This window comes from Siniperca chuatsi, linkage group LG14, assembly GCF_020085105.1.
Source record: "Siniperca chuatsi isolate FFG_IHB_CAS linkage group LG14, ASM2008510v1, whole genome shotgun sequence".
Taxonomy (NCBI): Eukaryota; Metazoa; Chordata; class Actinopteri; order Centrarchiformes; family Sinipercidae; genus Siniperca; species Siniperca chuatsi.
The window spans coordinates 3118412-3138508 of NC_058055.1; the positions used below are offsets into that span (position 1 = coordinate 3118412).

The window sequence follows — 20097 nt, forward strand, 5'->3', positions numbered from 1 at the left end:
TTGTCATGCTGTAAGGAAAAGGTTGCAGTGGAGATCTTGCTTAAAACCCTTCAGTCAACACAAAAAAAACCCCCAAAAGACGTGAAAACTTCTGCAAAACATCTCTTTCTTACTCGGTGGTAATCACAGTGGCGTATGCCAGTTCCATTTATTGATAATAGCAGGAATCACATTGAATTTAATTGTATAAAATCTGACAACCTTTTTCTTATTTTCTCCTGAACTGAACTGAATGGAAAAAAAGGCATCTCAATGCTGAAAATAGCTCATTATGTCTGAGTTCCAGGCTTCTGGCACAGGTTAGTGAAAGGTGTCACTGCCAAAAATGCTGCAGGGCCAAAAAACTGCAACTGAAACATTTGGTGTCAAAGAAGTTGTTCTTGTTATTTAGTGGTGAAAAAAAAAAGCGAAAGGAAGAAAAAAAATCACTGTCTCCGCTGAGTGAAGATTTTACAGTATGACCAAACTTGTATTTTGCCAGCCTTTTTCATACATCTATAATCTGAGAGGTCTGACTTACAGACAAATGTTTAAGACGCACTAAGGCATAAAAATCTGTTTGGTTTACAAATCTGTTTGAATCAGGGTGGCTCCAAGTTTCCTCAAGTTAAATATACAACTTTTGAAGGCCTTTTACGTTAATCTGTGGACAAGCAGACCGTGAATTCTACGTCGCTGCTGGTTCACATGTCCCTCTATTTGCATACATCATTTTTCACTGCTGTTTAATACACAGTCAAAATTGGACTTTAATTAAGTAGTAAAATTGGAAGTTATTGCAAGTTCAAAAATGTCTTTATAGGCAGTACAGACTAACTCCAGGCAAGGCATCACAACTGGACTTGGTCCGGATTGGCTCCCCTCATTAAATAACCACGGAACTGTTTCCATGCCGGGCAGCATTAAACTGGAAAAGCATCCAGCAGCAGGTTTACCCAATTTCAACTGGAAGAGCTCCTGTTGTCAGACAGTAACAGCCATATTAGGACTGCTCTGCCTTCACCATAGTTTAAGTAGGTCAAATCAGCGTCTGACTGAACTTCATTTATTTGTAAAATGCAATAAAATAAATGTTTCTCATTTCTCAAGTTATTGTATATTGGAAAGGAGAAACCGTAATATGGTTCCTTTAAGAAGGTTAGAGGACAACCTGTAAATACCTAAAATACCTACAGTATATACCTAATATGTAAAAAGGAACACTTAACCTATTACATCACCACCATCAAAACCTGCTTACTTATGACTGAAAACTCAGCTTAAGTGATGCACATCGGTCATTTGGATTTGACAAGATCTATGCAGCAGACAGCTGCCAAAGTCATGTAGCATATCGGTCTGTCTTCCACAATGGTCTCCGTTATGCTCCTTTGTATTATGTCTTCTGCATATAAACTACTGTCTGCTCTAGAACCCAAATCCAAAGTAAAATACATTACATGCACATGTACAAGGTGCATTACTGTATATGAGAAATGTCCTCAAAACAGACAGGGGAAGTAAACATGCATGCAAATGCACACACACTACAAAATAAATTTAAAAGAAGAATATTACTTAAAACACCAGTCACCACATTTCTTAAGACACTAGAGTGATGGTAAAACATTTTTTCTGCATTTCTCACTTTTCAGGAATGTCTTGAACAATACAAGAGCAAACCTCTTATCGTGGCACATATCCTAACATGCTAATTACCCCACACACAGTTTGAGTTCATTTATTATGCATGAAATAATCTAATATGATGACTGTGATAATTATGCGCACATAGATAAGATAAAAGAGTAGTAACCAATTATGGCACGGGAGTTGGGAAAAGTAATTATTCTTTGTAGTGGAAAGAAATCTCGGCTGGAAAAAAAGGGGTTCAGTCTGCTTTTTTCATTCACTTCACAGTGCTGCAATTAACATGTGGAATCATGTCTGCACTCCCTGATAATGTTTAAGGGATATTTTCTTGATTAAGCATACAGTAACAAAGATATGCCTTGTTGTTGTAAGCATTTAAGAATGTATAAGCTTTTCACAGAGTGACACAATTGTGAAAATGAACCATTAACCATTAATAAGACCTGTTTGGGAACAGTTTCTGAAACAGCTGCGGAGGTAAACTGCTTTCTGCTTAGATTCATTTACAGCAATGTGTCTGTTATGATCATTTTGCACGCTTGCTCCCTGAGACGCTTCACAAACTCCAGAAAAAGACATGTTTACATTACGACTTGAAAGGCAACATGACACGATACCTTGGGTCTCGTCAGCAGCAGCAAATCGGAAAGGACACGAAAATGAAGGAGTGGTGCTTAAAGTCGAGCGATTGCAAATGAGACGCGTGTTGCAGAGTCTTTAAATATTACCACTTCTAAAATCAGAGCTGGCGTGCGGTTTGCCCGCACCACTGTGCAAACATACTTAACACAGCACAGCTTTCTTTGACAAATTACGTGCCTGCCACCGCAAATCACAGGAAACACAGACTCTACAGTAATTTAATTTTTCTGCGACTGTTTTGGCTTGAATTGTGTTATAAATCAAACTTTTATGTGATGGAATGTGGCAGCCTGGAAACAGTTAAACAGGGTTTAATATGTCGGCATGCATTTTGCTTGTAGTGAAGGAAAGGAAATGTTTCACGGCTGCTGTTGGATTCTTTGGCTAACATGCAAACTTGATGACTGAGTCACTGCCGCACAAGAGAGAAACTGTAAAACATAATTAATAAATAGAGCAAATGGGGGTTATATAACCACCTATAAGCAAAAAATGTGCGTACTAATGCACAGTACTAATGCACAATATCTCCAATATAAACAGACATTATCTGAAGGAGGATTGTCTTACTGACCTCTAACTAAAACCACATTTATCTGACTCAGGAGCACACACGTCATCTTCACACTTCTCCGGAAATCTCTGTCACCCATTAGCCAGTCCAAGACTCGCTTGGTCTGCTGTAGTTGACTCATGATTACTTGCAGAGTCTAAGCTTCAGGCCAAACACGATACTCTGAGATGAGTCAACAAAGCTCAGTGTTGTCCAAAAGACAGCTCTCACAAACAATACCAAATCACTTCTAACAAGATTTTCAAATTCACACCAAACATCAGCACAATGGGGAGCGTGTTCTTTATGTAAGTGTTGACCCTGCAGTCATTTTAAAACGGGAAATAAAAGATCAGACGCTAGACGAACCGTCATTTCTCCGTGTGCTCTGTAGCTTTAAACTCGAGGTTTAATGTCAGTGGCACTCATGTTTCCTTACACTCTCAGCAAAGTCATAATGTTCTGAATGTAATGAAGTGAGGAGAGGAGAAAGCAAGGACGAAGAACACGGCCAAGACGACAATTGCCGCATTGCCCGTGTTTCATACGGACAGCTGTACTGTATGATTCTGCAGAAATGACTTTTTCACAGACGTGTTTGTTCAGACCTCCAGCCGTGTCACAGCATGGTTGCATTCAAGAATGTTAACTCACAAGATTACCTCAGAGCCTCTCACATCATTGGGAAAAAAATAAAAAATATTTTCTTTCATTTATTTTACTTGTAAATGTGGAAATTGTTTTAGGGATTTCACATCCACAATGCACTGCCCGGCCGGACAAAAACAACGTGAAAGACGTGAAAGTGTTAGTGCCATTTTAACTTGAGCATTGCTTAAAGGTAAGCCAACAGCACAGATGAACTGGATATCATTAAAGCATAAGGTAGATGTCGCTGAAATGCAATGGGTGTACCTGGTGTTGCAAACAATGTGATGGTGTATCTATAAAACTAGTAACATATACTGTGTTTGTAAATACTTTACGTGTGATGCATCATACCTGAATTAAAAATGTTAAACAGGCACACAAGCAGTGTGTTTCTACTTGATAATCACAGATTACACTTAATAGCATGATTTAGAGTGTATTGTGTGTCCAGCTTTGTCTCCTATAGAAACTGCTTTTATCTTCTACTTGTTATTTGTTTTGCCAGTTATGTTTTGAGGGAAACATTACGTCTGCCAGAATTCTGTTCAGGCATTTTTCAAGGTAACAAAGTGTTCTTTCAGCACAAGGCAGTCATAAATGGGGGGGGGGTACAAAGTGCAGGACTTTGACACCACAGACCAGAGATCATATCCTGAATCCAGTGCACCTGTTGTTTTGGGCAACAGAAGCACTTTGGTTAAGGTTAGGGAAAGATTGTGGTTTTGGTTAAATAAAGTAAATAATAATAAAGTAAACACGTCCTGTCTCGGGCTTCAAGTTACTGCTGACTTTTTCAATATGTAACCAAGACCATGATCTCTACCTAACCTACCTAAGTGCTCCTGTTGCCCAAACACAACCATAGCAATCATTAATCATGCTTGTATTGCTATGAGAGGCTACTGTACTGAAAGGGTAAGTTGTAGGAAAACCAGTGAAATACGCTGTCAACGTCTTGCAGATGCGTTCAGTTACATTTTGAGACTCGGCAGATACTTTCATTAAAAATGTTTCCTCATTATGTTGATTTAAAAAAAGCAACTGGTGTGGCATTACATTTCTCTAATAAGGTATTTGCTGTTGAAAATCAGTTGGATACTGTACTGTATGAGCATGATTTCTAGGAGACTGGGTTGCTGTGTCTAGTTACTATACATACATGTATTTTGTTATTTTGTATTATACCATATTCATAAAATGTGACTTGTTACGTAGCATTAGCAGCACTTAAAGTAACACGTGACTTTGTATTACAGTGTCGGAGGCATTTAGATCCTTTGGGCACTGATATGAACTGATATGAATCCAGAAGCACTGAGGCATCCAGGATGCCGAGAGCCTTAATGAAATATAATACAGGAATAAAACAGTGTAGTCCTTCTTTAATATTTTAAGAGCGACAAGTCTTATGAAACACCATAAAAGATGTAGCCTTCCCACGGAAAATGAAATGCACTTCGACTGAAGCCTGTGCTGTCATAAAATCATGGCACTTTTATAGTAGGGGACAGAACTACATAAAAAAAGTAATTTGCAGCTAATAAGAGCGATCACTAAAATGCATTAGGGCAATTTATTCTGTCCTTGCCACTGTACAATGCTTTTACTGAAGTCTGTTGATAAGCTGCTGTTTCACCCAAGAGCCTGTACAATAACAAGTGTTCCATCAGGCATCTGCAAAGACCACTTGGAGATTAACAGCAAGGTATACAAATGGATCTGAAGAGTAAGCTGCTTTTGTTCAAGTCTAATGTCAAAATAAAGGAGCAGCTATGGACTGAGTGAAAATATTGTCCTTCAGATCAATGGTGTCCTGGAGTGCAATAGGACGAACCATTCAGATGAGGCGTGAGTGGCAGAAAGAGCAACACACTTGAATATTATCTTTGGAGAGGATTCTGAAAAATAGAACAGTGCTCCAGTAAATAGCCTTTTGGAGGTCACAACTTTAGCGCTGTTGCATTTCTATTCAAAGTGCAGCAGGTTTCAATGGGCTGCGCTTCCAATAATCGAAGGAGGGTGATTTCAAAAGGCGCCCTACCACCATTTCAAAGAGGCTAATTTTTCATCTCTATTGCACACTTTTCACATGTCGTCTTGTGTCTTGGGCACCCAGCATGTCTCTGCAGCTCATCTGTGTATTAATACAGCTGCGAGGCGCTCTGAGTGGTCGGAAGACCAGAAAGGCCATTACCATTTAGCTGTAAACGTGCCCAAGAGTGAAAACAAACTTCAGGAGGTGGTCAGAGATGCAAAAGCGCTTCACTACAGTGATATAAGTTAGCTCAGTGTTCACAAAAATAGCTTCTTTTGATGTGTACTTGGTTGTAAAACTTTGTCTGTTTGTCTTCAACTTTGTTATAAATTCACTCTGACTCACAGAGGAGGAACGAGCTTTCCTGCTGGGAACGGCACTGCAGTGCTGAAAACAGCCGGAGCTGTACCTGCAGTACGGAACGGCACACGTTTAAGTCAAAGAAAAACACACTAACAGTACAATAGCAATTTTGCTAAAGGTAACATACATTTGCATTTGGCAAGAGAAAGCCGCTTTTACGGTATTTATTGTGCGAAGATATTAATGCACGGTGTTAAGTCGGTGCTATTAGCATGGAAAACCAGCACTGACATTTCACTCTTAACTAAGTTTTAAAGTGTATTGTACTGGGGGAGATTTTCACTGGTAGTGACACCATTTTGGCCCATGCATTTATTCATTTTCGAGGGAAGCACAAATATGCAGCCACACAGTGCTTGGTGGGATTTTCTCTGCTATGATCTGCTGTTGAATTCAAATCAAATATTTTGAACCTCACCCAGCTCAGCTGTTACCAGGACTCTCAAATATAATAAATTCTGGATTTACTGGCAGGCTTCATATTTCTCTGTGTGAAGCCTTACTCATTTATTAGGATTATCTACATTCCACCAGAGATAAGAACCAAAGGCACAATGAGGTTCAGAGTCTTGTTAAAGGTCTTTAAATGCAGAATATATAATAAGCTGCTGCTAATTTGATTTTGTGCTTGATCCTTGAATAATAACCACTGATGTCTAAAAATAATATGTTTTAATTGTTTTTACTGCAAAAATAATGACATCAAAAGCAATTTATACTAACACTGCATACTGAAGACATTGGAGAGTGGAAATAGCCTACTTCTCACACATCTTTCACTCACAGTAAACACTGTATCTATGTGTGCATCCTGCTGATGCAAAACCTAAGCCTTATTGGAGTCCTCCATTCGATGCCATGACTTCGACTTTGTTTATGGAATGTGTCCCTGCTGGGTTTTCATTTCCCCTGTCTGAAAAAAGGAATGCAATCAGAGTACTGATGCTAAAATCATTACCTAATGACTAAAGCTTTTGTATGACTTCTTCCATGCTGTGGCGTTCACTGTTCAAGCACACATCACATATTACTGTGAGGAGGAGAGCATTTCTAAAAGTTTGTTTGAGGACTGTCTGCAGGGCCAACTGAATAAAATGTGCTAAGCCTATTCTTTTTTCAGCAGATGTTTTGATGAGGGATCTCTGTGTCACCAAAGCTAGAGCTGTGGCAATACAATTCTTCATTTGCAGAAAATGTGGGAACGAAACCACATTGCTTTTAGATTTTTATTAGCTAGATAATGACAAATAATGTGAAATGAATTCATGAAAACCAAATGGTAATGATCTTTTTTTTTTTTTCTTGCAGATGTGAGGGGTTAACGTTGTTGTTAGATCAGTTTGAAACTGAGGAAATGTATTTTCTGACTGCAGTTTTCAAAAGTATTAACCACACCACAGTTCTATGCTGGAGGTATTTTCATGACATCTTCATGTCCTTCCAGAAAGCTTTGTGATGTTGACAGTACGGAGAATCATTAAATTTGCCTGCTGCTCCTCTTGGAGCATAAATCAAGCCAATCCGTCTCTCTCCGACCCCGCTCCCTGGTGGCTTACTTAGAGCCATGCCAATGCAGCACTGGCTGTGGAATGAGCAAGGGTAAGCATGCAAGGCCTGTCCTTAAGCTGAGCTGTCTGATGGTATAAACAGGCCTCTGCCTCCTCTTGAGAGCAATAGGGATCAAGTGGGCTTAGTGGGCATGACCTGTGAGGGCCCAGACAGGGCCAAAACATGCATCACAACACAATTGTCTTAAGGATTGCTGCTCTATTGAACATGAGAAAACGACCCTACATCACATTGCTCACGGGCCCGGAACAGGACCTAGATGCACTCTGCTGAGGATGCCCAGCAGACTAAAGCTTTATGAATAATTCTGAACATCCTCTCTCTTTTTCCTGCCTGATTTAAGAAAGTGAGGCACTCAAAAACAAATCAGACATCTCACAATCTGATTGCTAAGAAAAGGAATCCTGCAAAGTAAGGCCTATTAGTCTTACAAGACTGTCAAAAAAAAAATCTTCTCAAAAAATTATGTAGTCTATTGGTTTCTTTGGCGCCATGCAGGGTGGAATTAGTGGCAAAGGCGAAGGAAATGACAAGACATTTGCTTGTGGTTTAATTTTCTCAATTGCTTTATGGCCATACATAAATGCTTAAATTGGTTTGTAACATATGCTCTCCTCGCTCTGTTTACTTCCTTCATTTAGTGTGACTGAATCACTTTATTAGTGATTATCCCCCCAAAAGCTGCAGAAATGCACAGCATCACACCTCATCATGTAATTTACCCATATAGTAGGAATGGGAATATGCAAATAGTGTCGGAGTATTTCGCAGCACCAAATATGCCCCCGGGCTGCTTGTCCAATGACACAAATCATCAATTAAGATCTCAGCAGGGTTTGGGTATGAACTAAATTGGCATTATTATTATCTGACAAGACACAACAAAGAACAAGCATCACTGAGGGTGGCTGGTAGTGATGTGTTTCCACTCATGTGTTTTAGTGTGCGTGTGTGTGTGTGTGTGCGTGCGTGCGTGCACTTTCGAAATTCATTCCCAGCTGAATCATCCACTTTGAGACACTGACAAAGGTACACGTTCATTTGAATCATGTTAAAGGTAACAGACCTTCTTTTGGTCTTTCAACAGCGACTCGCAGCAGCAACAACAGCGTCTTTCAAAGCATTTACTTTCACAGGGGGTGCGACGTTAGCTCCTCATGGGATTTTATGCTCAGCACTCTGCACCTGCCGAATGTGTCTGACGGAGGGAGCAAAAGTGGTCTGAATCGCCATTGTGATTTCTCAGGGAAGCAGATGATTAGTTTACAAATGTAGTCCCAGTGCTCAGACTATAGTCTTTGCTGTGAGGGGCCTTTACTTTGCAATATACAGTTGTAACAATTTCACCACTGACAACAGATGACAACAAAGAAACTATAACAGTTAAGTGACACTGGAGTTATATTTCCTGAACTTTACGTTTAGCAGCGTGTGATTTTTTTAAATGTTTTTATTTATGTGATATTTGAGGGACAGAGATCAAAGCATCAGCTACTGTACAGATGAGCCGACTTGGCTCGAATCGCAAAACTACCAAAACACAGCAAACGACCTGCAGATCTGTGCCTTTTAACTGCACGGCCATTCAAATCAAATCGAGCAGGGCCCCAGTGATGGAGATAAGCTGTCTGAGAAACAAATCCCACTGACAGCATTTCACTAAACGTCTCCTATGAGTGAAATAGTCATTCAAGCAATTGTGGAATAAACTAGTCATCTGAAATAGAAAGTGGTGAGTGGCGCACAAAGAAGGCCAGTGTTCAGTCTGGAGAGGTTCTGCAGGGCAGGGGAGGCTGAGAGTAAACATTAGACCTCACTGAGATGCAGACAGTTTTAGCATTAGAAACACTTCAATCAAAGATGAATTCACCAAGAAGTGCAAAGAGACTCCCTGTTGGACCTTTGAAAACACAAACACGTGAGGAAAATATTTGTGGCTTACTTTAGGGATTTTTCTGAAATAAACGCAAGAAATTAGTTTTGTATAAAAACCTATGTTGTTTAGAAACTGCAAACAGAAAATGAAGACATGCCACAAGTTACACATATAAAGAAACCCTAAATTCACAGCTAAACCTGAGCTATTAAACTATCAAGAAATATATATATATATATATATATATATATATATATATATATATATATATATATATATATATACACACATATATACACACACATTAGTTTCAGTTTAACATTAGTATGCTGTGGATATTTGTTTATTTTGTTTCCTAACAAACAAAAACAGCCACACACACACACAGATGCTACTGTCTATAATAAAATTTATTATGAACAATAAAAATGCTTAATTAACTAAGTTAATTAAGTTATTTTACACTGAAAATCCTTTTTTTTTTTTTCACACGAACATCAACTTTGCCAGTCAAAATAAAAGCCTTTCTAGCAGAATAAAACACAGCACGTAACTTCTTAACATTAGGGAAATTGCAGTAGCACTGAAAAGACAACTTGATATGTTTTTTTTTTTTTTTTGCACGGAGGATTCACACCATCGGATATTCACTGGAAATTTACAAACAGGCCTAAACAGAATGGATGTGGCAGTCCGGTGCTAACTGACAAAGCCGTATAAATAAAATACCAGCTTCCTGCAGCTATGCGCTCATTCTGTCCAATCCAGCCACTGTTAGCATTATTATTCTCTAAATTCCAACCTTTGGCACAAAAGCATCCGCAGCAAAATACAACACATCCTAGACACTTGCATCACAAACATTACCGACACATTTTTTTTTTAATCCAAACGCCGCATCAAGCAAAGGGGAAAAAAATCCACTGGTCTTTCAGTTCAGCACAAAAATGCATCTCCTCTCCTTCCCCCTCTCTCTTTTTCTCCCCCACCTCCACTCTCCCCCTCCCTCTCTCTCTCTCGCTCTCTCTCCCTCCCTCACTCTCTCTCTCTCTCTTTCCCTCCCTCTCTCCCTCACTCTGGCCTGGCTGGCTGTCTGGCTGTATGAATAATGTCCTGCCTTTTGTAATGAAGGGGGGGTAAAGGGGAAAAAGGACGCAGAAGTGGTAAAGCCCTGCTCCCATGCACTGACATTGAAAATGAATGACAGCTTACCTGCATGCCAATCTTCATCAGACTGACACTGGGCTGACAGCACAGCCTATACTCCTCCACACAGCCGGTGACGTCAGCCATGCCAGGCCCCTCCCACCTCCATCTCCATCTCCGCTCCCCGTTTTCCCAACACCGGGCTGCTGATGCCTTCCAGTGTCCGTGGGAAATACGGCAATCGCGTGTGGGGCTTCACGAGAACCCTAACCCCCGCAAACACATCAATCCGGACAAAGAGTTTGTGTTCAGGTTGTATGAACTAGGCCTAATTCAAGGCAATGACTTGGAGATGATGAAGCAGCAAAACACCGCATGTGTTTGGCCTGTTCTTCCTGTATCATGTGGCTGTTCCTGAACAGCTTGAACGACAGATTTAAATGAAAAGATTTATGGTCAATCACCAGAACTTTCAATAGCAACCACAAAGGCACAAGAAATGTCTCCATTGTGTTCTCTCGCCGTAAACACAAATAAACAAAAGATTAACATGGCAATAAAATTGAAAAGTAGGCCTATTATTTCATCTTATTCAAATATCCCATTTGCTTCCAAATTTGTTGTGAGAGGCAGCAGCATCTCTGAAGGGGAAAGAGTGACAGCTACATGCCGTGAGAGTGAGAAAAGGTGTCTACAACCTTCAACTACATGATAGGTTTCGGGTTTTGTCATATTTGTTGCAAGAAACCAGATGAATCCCTTGTCAATTTTCCAATGATATGCTAATGTGGGCAAAGGGCCCCTGAATCATCCTGGTCTAAACTAGGCTGCTGAATTAAAGACACCAGAGAAACTGTTGATGTAGGGCCTACGAAATCCATGTGTGGGTATAAACTATAAACTCCACTTCAAAATTTGTTTATTTATTTAGCCATCTAATATAGCCTAGGCTGTGTGATCGCTTCATTCACTTATATAAAGGTTTACCAGTGACTGAGCCTGTCAAGCTCTGGACATGAGGTTGCCAGTCAGGGTCCATGAGAATCAGGGAAACATGCTTGTAGGCCGGGTGCTTGCTCCCCCAAACTCAGCTCAGTTTGGTAGCTTGCTGTAGATTAGGCCTGCTAAGGTTCTCTTTTTTTACTCTTAGTACCGATTGCTCTAAACTGTTGTAAATCAAGGATGCAGTCCTCTACCATCGGACTCCTTAAGTATCCAAACCATTAATGCGCGCTGGATGCGTGGAGGGTCACTTAAAGGCCACATGTCTTCTCCCAGGGAGCACGCAGACCCACCACCACTTCGAGTGGGACCGGAGCGCACGCACGCACGCACGCACGCGCAGAAACACACGTGCCTTTGAATCGCGGAGCCCCCTGTCTGTCCGCATTAATAACCACATGCTTCAAAAATACAGGTGGGATGATGGGATCAAGAACCACTGCTGCAAGTAAGAGCCCCAACAGGCCGAGGTTTCTAATGAGACCAGGGGCGTCCCTCTGTCCCGTCTGGATGTCCCCGCTAAAACACTGAAGAACTGAGTGGATATCAAAAGAACAGAACTTTGCAGACATCCCCAGATCTGACGTGGTCCAAGATAGGAGGAACTGAGGATTGGATAGGGATTTCACGCACTGAGTGACCTAAACCTGTGTCTACCCCTGTCCAGCTTTCTTGGAGTCGTCAGAAGGCCACCACGGTGGTCTCATACACTGGGAAGCGTTTCCCATCCCCTGCTGAAGCCTGAACCAGCCGTCTGACCCACCTGGTCCCGGGGGCGCACTGCAACTTCCAAACTGAGGCCGCTGCAGCGATAACACACTCCGTCCATTAGCAACCACAACACTGTTTTGTTGGGGTTGCTAAAGTAGCCTACCGATCCAGATTCTCACAATCTGGATCATGTGTGTAGTTTAGTAGTGGGTGTGTGAATGGGCAGTTCATGTATTTATTACTAATCGACCTGTATGGTGATGTATGGTGAGTTTGACCTCAAGCCTATAAGAAGTGCATCGTGCTGTTGTAAGTACAGCCTACAGCGGAAGGGTACGAGCGTATGGGTATCGTATGAATGGTAAAAAGTCAGACGAGCTAGGTGAACTTCCCGTACGTTGTTGGTATTTTCAGTAACGACGAATATGATTGGCCCGCCTTGCCTTCATTTATCCAATCAAACTCCAGTTTGCTGTTACCAGGAAGCAGGAGACGCTGGAGAGCGCGTAATATAGCCCTTGAACTGATAAACGTTACGCCTTGAGGATTGACAGGTTAATGGACAGCAAAGATACATTTTTACGGAAGAAAATTACGTATCGAACATCATAAATGACATGTTTACCTAGTTAAGCGTGCGACTGTCGGTCTCAGAATAGCAGAGCTAGCAGTGACAACTAACATACCCTCACAACGGTGGAACTTACCTCTAGCTAATGTAATTTAAGGCATATAGACTAACGTTTGGTTAACTTGTTCAACTACAGTATTGCTTAACTAATAATGTCACGAACGTCGCACGTAAAACCGTACTTCACTGATTAACTCTTTTGTCTGTCGAGTAAACTACCATGTAAAGTTGCTTAACAAAAATGGCAAGTACCGTGTTGGAAGTCGGTACGGGCGTTTTCGTCATTGCTGTCGTGTGGATTGTGGCTCTTGTGTTTGGGATGCTGCTGCTGAGAGCCTCTGGATCAGCAAAGTGAGTGAAAACACGGACAATAGCACCTACACACACTCCTTACACAAGCACGGTTAGAAAATATTTTTTGATGAAGTATAGCCCAGATATGAGACAATTTATCCCATATCTGTTTCACTCCATGCCAAACTCCTTTGGAAATTCCGCCACTTTAATGTGGGTTTGGTTGTCGGCCAAAGCACACATCTGGAACATGAATAACGTAAACAGTGGCATTAGTAAGGGTTTTTCGTAAATTCGGCACATGTTTGACTTATCAGGCAGCCCGTTATTCCAATGAAACGCCCAAAAAAAAAAAAAAAAGTGAATGGTTCATATTGCCTACAGGATCTCACTATTGAACACAGCGGTGTGTTTAAGGGAGGAAAAAAATGTAGGAATATCAAGAAACTCAAAGCCGAAATATAGTCGAATTAGGTGTCAAATTGAAGACCGGACTCAGATTCACACCTTTAGGTGTTTTAGCAGGTAGGATTTTCACACAGAAAGGTTGTAACTCTCTCATATTGTTTATATAACTTATTATATATTTTTTTCCACCTAAATATTTTGTCTACCCAGAGAGATCAACAAAAATAACTAGTTTCCTGGCTCTTCAACTCTATGCAGCAATTCATTATACCCACATGCTGCTATGCTAATTGACGGCAGGGACCATGCACCTCCCAGTCCCTTCTGATTGATAGGCTTACTTGTGCAATTACTTTACATCAGACCCTAATACTACTGAAGTTGGTAAATGTTTACTTTTGTGTAGAATGCACAATGACACCAAACACTGTGCACTTGTGTAAGGAACAATTACAGTAAAGTTTAAATGGGGTGAAACATGGTGCTATTTACTTGATTGGGAAGTTAACTTTTTAAAATCACAATAACGAATGCCATTGTTTTTGATTGGTACTTTCTAATGACATTATCCTGAGATAACCCTGCTTTTACAGCAGGTTTTAGCAAATCAGCAGTGGGAGTCCTCATGTTGTCCTCTTTGTTTTAACTGTGTGTATGTGTGTATGTATGTGTGTGTGTGTGTGTGTTGCCAGGTTAGGAGTTATCCCCGTTTTCCTCCTGGCTCTCACCATCACTTTGGCGCTGGTGTTTTTCCCGCGCAGCCCAGAGACAACGCCCCCTTTCAAAGAGATAGAGGTGAGCTATATGAACTCTCACACACCTATTGGCTATTGGTTTGCATTGTTAGCTAAATAAACTTATATTCATATTTCATGTCCTGCATAGAGTATGAATGAGTATGTTGTACTATATTAAAATGCAAATACCACAGAGAAATGTTTTTACTTGAGAGTTTTAGAAATGTGAATAATTTGGTTTGAAAAACGTTAACACGCTGAATATGTCACTACATAAAGAGGAAATTTAAACTTATATTGCTGCCCGATCCATGACAAGCACATATTCCAAATCAGTATTAAATCAGACCATTTATTGCATTAAAAAACACAGACTTGTCTTATTATCATCTGTTATTGTGGCTCATGCATGATGACAGCATAATGTACTTTAGTTGGAAATAAAGGCAGGCCTGGGATGTTATCAGTTTTGGTGTACGGCCATTTGGCTTTCAGTGCCACCAAATGTTTGGGTACTGAGACCGCTGAGTGAAAATGAGGATTCAGAGCTCAAAAACAAACAGCTTACTTTAGCTGAATGGTCATCTCGTGCTCACTGTTGTGTTATATTTAATCACATATAGCATCTGTTTTCTTGATGCGTTATGAAACATTTACGAACAGTAAATTAAATATAAGTGGTCTCTTATTGTTTAATGCGTATCAGTCACTACAGTAGAACCAATATGTATTTTTATCACAGATGTATGGTCTTAACATCTTAAAGGGTAATTCTTATTTTGTGTGTGTGTGTGTGCTTGATCATGTGTGGTTTTAACTAAGAGCAGAATTATTTTCCTTTTTATTTGTACTGATTGAGCATATACCGTAGGCTCTCTGTAGGTTTGAGGTAGGTGAATATAATCAACATATCCCGTATAAAACCTTAACTCTGATATAAGCCAGTATCCACAGTACTGTATACCTGTGTCATTGTGTGTGCACTTCTGTGTATGTGCTTGTCATAAAGACCTGTTCTACTTTATCTTAGTCCAACAGCAGCGCAGAACAAACACTCCCCCATGTTGCCTCCGGGTCATGCCAATAAGCCGGCCAGATCTGCCAAGCAAGCTGCCACCCCATAGAAATAGCAGAGCAGAGCCTGGCTAGCTCACATTTTATAGCTGCTGTGCAAAGGCAGATACCAGACCAGCAACAGAGGGAGGCAGCAAAATATGACTTCCTGGATTTCTGTACAAGGCTTATGCGTAAATGGCTACTTCAGAAATGTATTCCAATGTTTAAAAGAGGTCACATATAAAATCATCATAATGAAACCTTATAATGCTAGCAAAAAGTCACCCATTGGTTTGCTTTTTATAGAGTTCTCAGCCTTATTATCAGCCTAATTATCAAGTGGCCTGTTATTTCTTTAAATTTGAAGGGTATATAATAAAATATTTTATTCGAAGATGAGCTCACATGATTGTAGAATGTAACAATGTTAAGGTGTCTTCTCACAGTGGTGTCTTTGTTTAGTTCATGAATTGAATATATTCATCTTTGGCTTATTTTAAAGGGCAGTTTTTAGAATAAAATACAACTTTTATTGTTCACAAAGGTGGAAAAGGGCCTTTGGCCCATCCAGCATTTCATTAAAACATCAAAACACACACACCACATAACAACAACACTGACAGTATGAATCCTCCAAGTAATAAAATACAATACGTTTAAGAAAAACGGTTAAAATTGAGTGTGTAAGAACTGAGTAACTGTGGGATAACTGACAAGCCAGAGGCCTCCTGCAGTACCTACCACAGTTCAGCTTCTCTAATCTGGAAAACAGAGAATGTGAAGGTTCCTCTTTGACTCATCTATTTCAAACTGACATAAATCAATGTCAATAGACAGTTTTCATACAGTACTAGAAAAACAGATTTTATAAATATTAAAAATCCTCACCTATATGATCATATAAACAGTATTTAATCAAACCTAAAAATGCATGTGAAGGTGAAAAACTGCTTCACTGGGGACAGTCCATGACATGTTTTGTTGTAGACTCATTTGCAGTGAACACACACAAACGCCTGAAATGTTACTTGCAAGCAGAGAGGTACTGTATATGGCTGAGTGTGTTTGTCACTGTGCACGTGTGTGTGCAGACTGTGTAAGACATGTCTAACCTCTCGCTGTTAAACAAAAGTAAAATATCATAGTGCCAATTAGGCCAGTCCCAGACTAGTGGTGGGGGTGGTTTATACTAGACATCCTCCCCCCTCCACCCACCTGCCTGCCTGCTCCCACCCGTGCGCTCAGTGGCACATTAATAAAACATGGCCCACACTTTGGGATCCTGCTTGCTGTGTAATTGGCAAATTAAAAAGTGAGATGTGTTAAATGCATCCATAAGAGACGGTATACATCATCCCCACCTCTCCTAGACACCAGCAGATTTATGCGCACACACACACACACACACCTACTCTCATTCCACAACAGTCCCTGTGAAATCTCTCTTTAGGCAGCAGTAGGGCTGATGCTTTTCTGGTATTATCTGGCTTAAGGGCGTTTTCTCAGTTTGTATTCACGTATTCACGGGTGGCTCGTGATCTAAATATTAACACAGACCCAGAGCTATCAGTGAAGTGTTGATTAAATCCATCAATTGCAACTTTATGAACTCTAAACTTCTCCTAACTTAAGCAACACCAATACCAGTCTATAGGCTCTGTTTTTCCTGCGCCTTGTTTGCTTTGGATCTGTTAATCGACGTATTACTCAGGCGAGCTGCAGTGTTGTGCGGTTTGTTGTCCCACTGATTATCCATCTAGATAAAGAAATTAACCAGCACCCCAGAATCAGTATTTAGTGTTCAGCAGTTGAGAACAGTGACACAACAAACATGCTATGTCTTCAAATACTCTTCTGCACAAGTTATTCCCTGATACAGGTCTCCTTCCTGTATGAATCAATAACCTGCACGTGTCAGAGCCTGTTTTTCTCCCTGTGGGAATTGGCTGGGATCATTTTTCTGTGTGTAAGATGACAGGAGGCTGTAACTACACATTACTTCTTAACTTTGTGGAGATGTTAATACATGGAATTTATTATGTTTTGGCGTTTGCAAATTTTAATTACATTCCCTAAAGTTATAAAATTCCAATTTTGTAACAACAGGCAGTAAGAGACAGTATTTAATGTGGATCAAGTCATGTCTGGCTGTCAGTATCAGCGCAGATACAGATCTTGTACACTGAATTAATGCATCACTACTTATCGTAAATGTTAATGTCACCAAATAGTAAACTAGCAGTAAATAATAAACTATGATCTCAAATGCAGATTGAAGTTAGAGTGAGTGGACAGTTGGGAATTTGCTTATTTATCTGCCATCTTTCTACCATTTAGGACCCAAAATGTATCATTCATAGTATGTTTGAGTTAGTCACTTTCACAACAGACGGAACTGTCAAACCGGCCAAATGCAGCACAGAGTTAGGCAATTCATCATTCAGGATTATCTCAAATTAAATCTAACTGTGCATCCTTGTAGCCAAACATGCACTCCTTTCCCGAAGCCCAATTAACATATTTTGTTATAATTTTAATTGAAACGTTCAAGGCAACATGTTGTTTAGATTTTCTTGTGCATGCGTGTGTGTGTGTTTGTCTGTCTGTATGCAGAATGCCCATTCAGGGCCTCACACAGTGCCACACTATCACTCTGCTTCTACACAAAGCCTTTTGTGAAAGCCCTCTCCTGACATCTGGTGGCTAATAGAGGAAATACTGAATTTATGAACAGCCGCTTTCCCCATGCATTAGATACTATTTGCTAAGTTAAAAATACCTAGTGTGTAATTATTAAGAACTCCTAACAGTGAGCGGATTCACTCTCTTTCTCTCTACAGATAGTGGACACTTTGTTCATCGGCCGCTACGTACTGCTGGCGGTGGTGAGTGCAGTCTTTCTGGGGGCGTTCTTTATGCTGCTCCCCTTTCATTTCCTGGAGCCAGTCTATGCCAAGGCCTTAAGAACACACTAGAGCTGCCAAGGTCAGAGCTGGCACCAGGATCACATCGCTGATCTACACAACTTAAGACAAGCAGGGCCAATGAGAGGCCCCCCTCTCCTTCATGTGGAAACAGACTACAGAATGCATCCCAAACAGAAACAGCAGGAGAGCCAGTGTTCTCTTCATGGCCAACTCTTTGCAGGTTGTTTGCTGTTTATGTACAACCAACAGGAATGAGATATCCAACAGTACCCAGGTCGTTGTGTTTTTATTTTGTATCATTTAATACCTGAGATGAATAAATAGTTTTTTATTTGATATGTGTACAGCACTACAGCAATTGCTAGTCAGCCAGCATTGAAACACTCCCTCCACCTTTAGAAAGAGAGAAATATTTACATTGCCACACTGAATTGTCTTGTTTTTGTCGCTTGACCTCCTAATATGTGGATTCCTGAAGTACTATCAAGGTGACGGAACGAGTTACAGTGTTAGTGACAGTACATGGCACACATTTACAGTAAGTCAGGATGACCCAGTGCGCACTCACGTAGAAAAACATGACATCATATAATATGACACATCAAAGCAGTTGACATACAGTATTTGTATCACTGAACCTATTTATTAGTGTTTTATTAGTATGCATAAATGCATTATTAATATGCAGCACTGGTAACGAAATGACAACTAGATGTTTCTGGTTCCCCAGATTGTTCTGCACTGAAATGCTGAAAACTGACTAAAGAACACTAATGTTGCAGTTGGTGCTGGGTGTTATTAGATATTTTAGAGGCATTTCCATTAAATTCATTTTTTTTGTCGACTGAGTGGTCAAACAAGTGTGTAGTTTGTCTGACATTGTCATGCAATTTCATTCTGACTAATGCCAACAAATGGGAATCAAAAAAGGGCCACAGGGGTTTTCCAAGTTTTAATTTTTACTCACATTTTACCTTTAACTTACCTCATCTGTGTCTTCTGTCTTTTAGCCTTAAATAATGGCCCATATGGCTCAAATTCATGGTGCCTGAAAAACATTCTAATTCCACACATTCATTTTGATATCAGAATGTCATATGAATATTGAATGGACATGTACAAGCAGACTCAACTAGTCAAAAAATGAACCACTCATTAAACTACGAGAAGGCTCTGCCTCCAACTGCTATAAAACACGGGGAGGAGTGAGCACATCCTCATTTCTGTGAAACTATGTGAAACTATCTGAATGGATAAATAGCTCTCTGGGTAAGAGGGAGAGTATGTTTTATTGTGTTTTGTGTTGGCCTGTTAATTTAAATATTAAGGCTCATGTGCTTTGCAGTTGGTTCATATGTTTGGTACATTATTTATATTTTAGCATTTTGATTAGTCCCTTTATCCTGTTGAATTATTCACAGTTTTCTGACAATGTGGATGTGCTTTATAATGCAAAGTATATAAATCTTTTTTAGCGTCACTGCTCTCCAGCCAACAGTTAAACCTGTGTGTGCAACCGTCTACATTAGTGTGGTTCATTACCATCCCCTTGGTGAGGGGGATGATGTGTGGCTGTTTATGCTCAACTCCTGGTGACAGTTCAGTTTTAATTCATGGGCTAGCCTTCAGTTCTCCACACTTCACACACACTCTTGTTCCTTGTCTCATGAAAAAGGGTGATAGTGGTGTCTGATAGTCCTATTAAGTATCCGACAACACTGCCGCATGAAACCACTTCCTATGTAGAGAAATGTCTCTGTTGAATCTGCATCTGTTAAGTCTTGAGCTCTCTTAGGAGAAATGTTTTTAGCGCCTTGTTTTAGATTTTGTTGTTTGCTTGACAGGCATTCCTGTGTTCTTTTGT

General features: G+C 40.3%; 2 protein-coding genes across 3 annotated transcripts in view; one reads left to right on the forward strand and one right to left on the reverse strand.

Annotated features, from left to right (window-relative positions):
- pknox2 (pbx/knotted 1 homeobox 2) overlaps nucleotides 1-11299 on the reverse strand; it is a 105715-nt gene extending 94416 nt beyond the window's left edge. The window contains exon 1 of the mRNA XM_044223575.1: nucleotides 10534-11299. The gene's annotated coding sequence lies outside the window, so the exon portion shown is untranslated. The remainder of the gene's footprint in view (nucleotides 1-10533) is intronic.
- Nucleotides 11300-12600: 1301 nt separating this feature from the next.
- Nucleotides 12601-19077, forward strand: tmem218 (transmembrane protein 218). 2 transcript variants are annotated; one of them, XM_044222000.1, is made up of 4 exons: nucleotides 12601-12776; nucleotides 13061-13162; nucleotides 14206-14308; nucleotides 18147-19077. In XM_044222000.1, exons 1-4 carry the CDS (start codon nucleotides 12739-12741, stop codon nucleotides 18279-18281), a joined length of 378 nt encoding a protein of 125 aa, XP_044077935.1. In that variant the 5' UTR covers nucleotides 12601-12738; the 3' UTR covers nucleotides 18282-19077. The 2 variants fall into 2 exon arrangements, with proteins under 2 accessions (XP_044077935.1, XP_044077937.1); XM_044222002.1 differs by having other exon boundaries at nucleotides 12659-13162.
- Nucleotides 19078-20097: the final 1020 nt, after the last annotated feature.

Excerpts from the sequence above, each read along its gene's own strand:
- tmem218 (XM_044222000.1), top strand. The coding sequence starts at position 12,739 with ATGGACAGCAAAGATACATTTTTACGGAAGAAAATTAC. Across the intron at positions 13,163-14,205 it reads AGAGCCTCTGGATCAGCAAA|GTTAGGAGTTATCCCCGTTT; the intron begins GTGAGTGAAAAC and ends GTGTGTTGCCAG. Across the intron at positions 14,309-18,146 it reads CCCCTTTCAAAGAGATAGAG|ATAGTGGACACTTTGTTCAT; the intron begins GTGAGCTATATG and ends TTCTCTCTACAG.